The 3324-nt window shown below is 41.0% G+C and overlaps 1 protein-coding gene across 1 annotated transcript in view; it reads right to left on the bottom strand.

Moving 5' to 3' along the window:
* Positions 1-2704: 2704 nt before the first annotated feature.
* The window catches only part of LOC107573535 (neoverrucotoxin subunit alpha-like), a 12520-nt gene continuing 11900 nt past the window's right edge, over positions 2705-3324 (bottom strand). Inside the window, exon 4 of the mRNA XM_016259968.1 lies at positions 2705-2793. Within this exon, the coding sequence (XP_016115454.1) occupies positions 2705-2793 (89 nt within the window). The remainder of the gene's footprint in view (positions 2794-3324) is intronic.

Raw genomic sequence — 3324 nt, forward strand, 5'->3', positions numbered from 1 at the left:
CACTTTAAGCTGAGCAGATGGTGTCGACCATTCAGGCTAGCAGAATATCATTGTCTTATGAGCAACAGAAAGATTTACTTTTGATAGAAGCAAAATCTAAGGAAAAAAATCGAACAGCAGAAAATAGAAGCAATGTATGAAATTGAAAAGAGAAAGTTAGAGTTTGAGCGCTATAAATTGGATTTGATTAAAGCAGAGACATTTTCTGAGGAAGCCAGAAAATTGTCTGCTGATGAGGATGATTGGCAGGATTTTGAAGTGGTCACAAATTTGTGACTTGTGCCCAAATTTGATGAAAAGGATATTGATACCTTTTTCTCTTTGTTTGAGTGGGTAGCTGATACTAGAAGGTGGTCAGATTCAGCGTGTACTTTATTATTGCAGTGTGTCTTCACGGGAAGAGCTCAGGAAGTTTTTTTAAGTACTATTTGACCGTAGAGCAGAGGTTCGAGTTTTTCAGCCTGGTGATCAGGTACTTGCTTTAGTGCCAGTCATGGGTTCTCCTTTTCAGGCAAAATTTGTAGGTCCTTATAACGTGTTACATCAGGTTTCAGATTTGAATTATTTGATTGAAACTCCTGATAGGAGGAAGAAGATGCGTGTTTGTCATGTGAATCTTTTAAAACCTTATTTTGGATGCAATACTGTTGAAAACACTAATTCTGTTTTATCTTTTGAGAATCCAGAAGGATCCCGAGTGAAACCTGTGTTTTTGGCTAGCACAGGAGGAGAAACATCTTTAGAAGGTGTTCCTGCGGTGCCTGTTTCTGAGGACGAGGGGCTGGATCCTGGTGAACCAGATACACAAGGCTGTTTAAAAAAAAACTGAAGCCCTGGAAAACTTGGGGATGATGTTGAAGCATCTCCCTGATGTTCAACGTTCGGATATGTCTGCTCTAATAAATTATTATGTGTTTCTCTTTCCAGATACTCCCACACAAACAACTCTAATTGAACATGATATTGATGTGGGGGATGCTAAACCTGTTTGTCAGCATTACTATTGCGTTCCTTTAGAGAAAAAGCAACAGTTGGAAACTGAGATTGAGTATTTGCTGAAAAATGGTTTGGCAGAGCCTTCTTTTTCAAGTTGGGCGTCTCCATGTATACTGGTTAGAAAAGTTGATGGCTCTCATCGATTTTGCACAGATTATAGGAAGGTAAACGCATTAACTAAACCTGACTCTTACCCCTTGCCGCGAATTGAGGATTGCATTGATCAAGTTGGGTCTGCCACCTATGTTAGCAAATTTGATTTGCTAAAGGGTTATTGGCAGGTGCCGTTAACATCTAGAGCTCAAGAGATCTCTGCATTTGTCACTCCGTCAGGCCTATTTTCCTATAAGGTTATGAGTTTTGGCCAAAGAAACGCCCCAGCTACGTTCCAGCGGTTAATGAATAGAGTTATTGCAGGTTTGGAAGGTTGTGCAGTTTACTTAGACGATGTAGTCGTCTATAGTGACACTTGGTCAGAACATCTATGTCGGATTAGAGCTTAGTTTGATCGTCTTGCTGTGGCTAACCTTACTGTAAATTTGAGCAAATGTGAGTTTGCTAAGGCCACTGTCACTTACCTTGAGAAAGTAGTAGGTCAGGGTCATATACGTCCCGTTCGACCTAAAGTGACCGCAATTGATCAATTTCCTATTCCTACCACAAAAAAGGGATTAATGAGGTTTCTTGGGATGGTTGGTTTTTATAGGGGGTTCTGTCAGAATTTTTCTACTGTGGCAGCTCCTCTTACCAACCTCCTTCGAGATAAAATTTAATTTGAGTGGACCTCTGTGTGTCAGAGAGCATTTGAGGATGTTAAATTGCTCCTTACTGTTTTCTCCAGTGTTGGTTACACCAAGACTGGATAAACCTGTTAAATTACGGGTTGATGCTAGTAATGTGGGAGCGGGAGCTGTTTTACTGCAGACCTCAGAAAATGATGTGGACTGTGTGGTTGGGTATTTCTCTTGAATGTTTAATTCTTATCAACTTAACTATTCGGTTATTGAGAAAAAGGCCCTTGCTTTAATCTGGGCACTGAACCATTTTGAGGTTTATGTGGGTTCAGGTGGAGTACAATTGGTGGTTTATACCGATCATAATCCTCTAACATTTCTTCATTCTTTACAGAATCCAAACCAGCGACTCATGAGATGGTGTATCTTCATACAAGGGTATCATTTGGATATAAGACATATTAAGGGTACCGACAACGTGATTGCGGATGCTCTATCGCGAGTATAATGCGCGTTACTGCGATGGTGTGTTTTCTCTTTTCCTCCTCTAGTTTCTCTTCTCCTAGGCGCCGAGGTTGATGAGTATTATCGGGGGAGGAGATGAGTGGATTCTGGAAGATTACATCGTTGTTATTTGGGTGTATATGTAGTGGAGATTTGTGTGTATAGTTATGTTCTATTTGTCTTGTTTTTTTTGGGTGTACATCCCAGTTTAGCTAGTGGGGGGTTTTCTGTTGGTTTTTTTTTGTTTTGGGTGGTAATTCTGAGTGGGGGTACACTTCAGTATTCATAAAGCATTCTTGGTTGTGGGATTGTTGTGGATGCTGAGTTTAGTGTTTAAAAGCCGCCCGGAGCTCGGCAAGCCACTGAAGACTAGATAGGCTCAAGGTAGTTTGTGGTGTTAGTGAGGAGGTTGGGATGTACACCGTTTAGTATTATTTTTGTTTTGATGATTTGTATGGGGGGTTATTTTTTTAAGGGGTGGTGTGTGACGTGCCTCTGGGCCCGTTCTGCTTTAGCCGGCTGTGGGGCGGGACTAAGGGGTAATCATCATATGAAACGCCTGCAGAGAAGGTTTAAAAAGGTTTTTGACTCTCTGACTTTAGCGCCCTCTGTTAGCCTCTTTGGTTTTCCGTGATTTTGGGTTGCTTGGTTGTGATTATATGTTTGCTTTATGTATTAGTTTAGTTTGGGGTTTTATGCTCTGCAGGCTTGTTTGTTATGTTGGAATGTGTCTATTATTTTGCATTAACCTAGTCTTTATTTACTTTCCTGCAGTGGCGGCTCATCGGGGGAGGGAGGAGGGGCAAAGCTTCCCCATAATTTTGAGGTGAAAATGGGAGGAGGACGATTTAATGTTAATAAAATTCACAATTCATTTCAGTTCATGTCTCAGAATGTGTATTTTTTGTTTGTAATTTCACAGTTGTAATATCATAACGTGAAAGCGCCGCTTTTCTATCGCGAATGTGCCGAATCTGCTGATGTAATTACAACCGCTAGGTGATATAGAAGGGTAGAGCTGAGCTCTCGTGCCTCCGTTGGTAAAAAAAAATTAGCCAATCAGCATCGAGTGTTCACTTTCAGCGCTGAG

This window comes from Sinocyclocheilus grahami, unplaced genomic scaffold (assembly GCF_001515645.1).
Source record: "Sinocyclocheilus grahami isolate Dianchi unplaced genomic scaffold, SAMN03320097.WGS_v1.1 scaffold1970.1, whole genome shotgun sequence".
Lineage (NCBI taxonomy): Eukaryota > Metazoa > Chordata > Actinopteri > Cypriniformes > Cyprinidae > Sinocyclocheilus > Sinocyclocheilus grahami.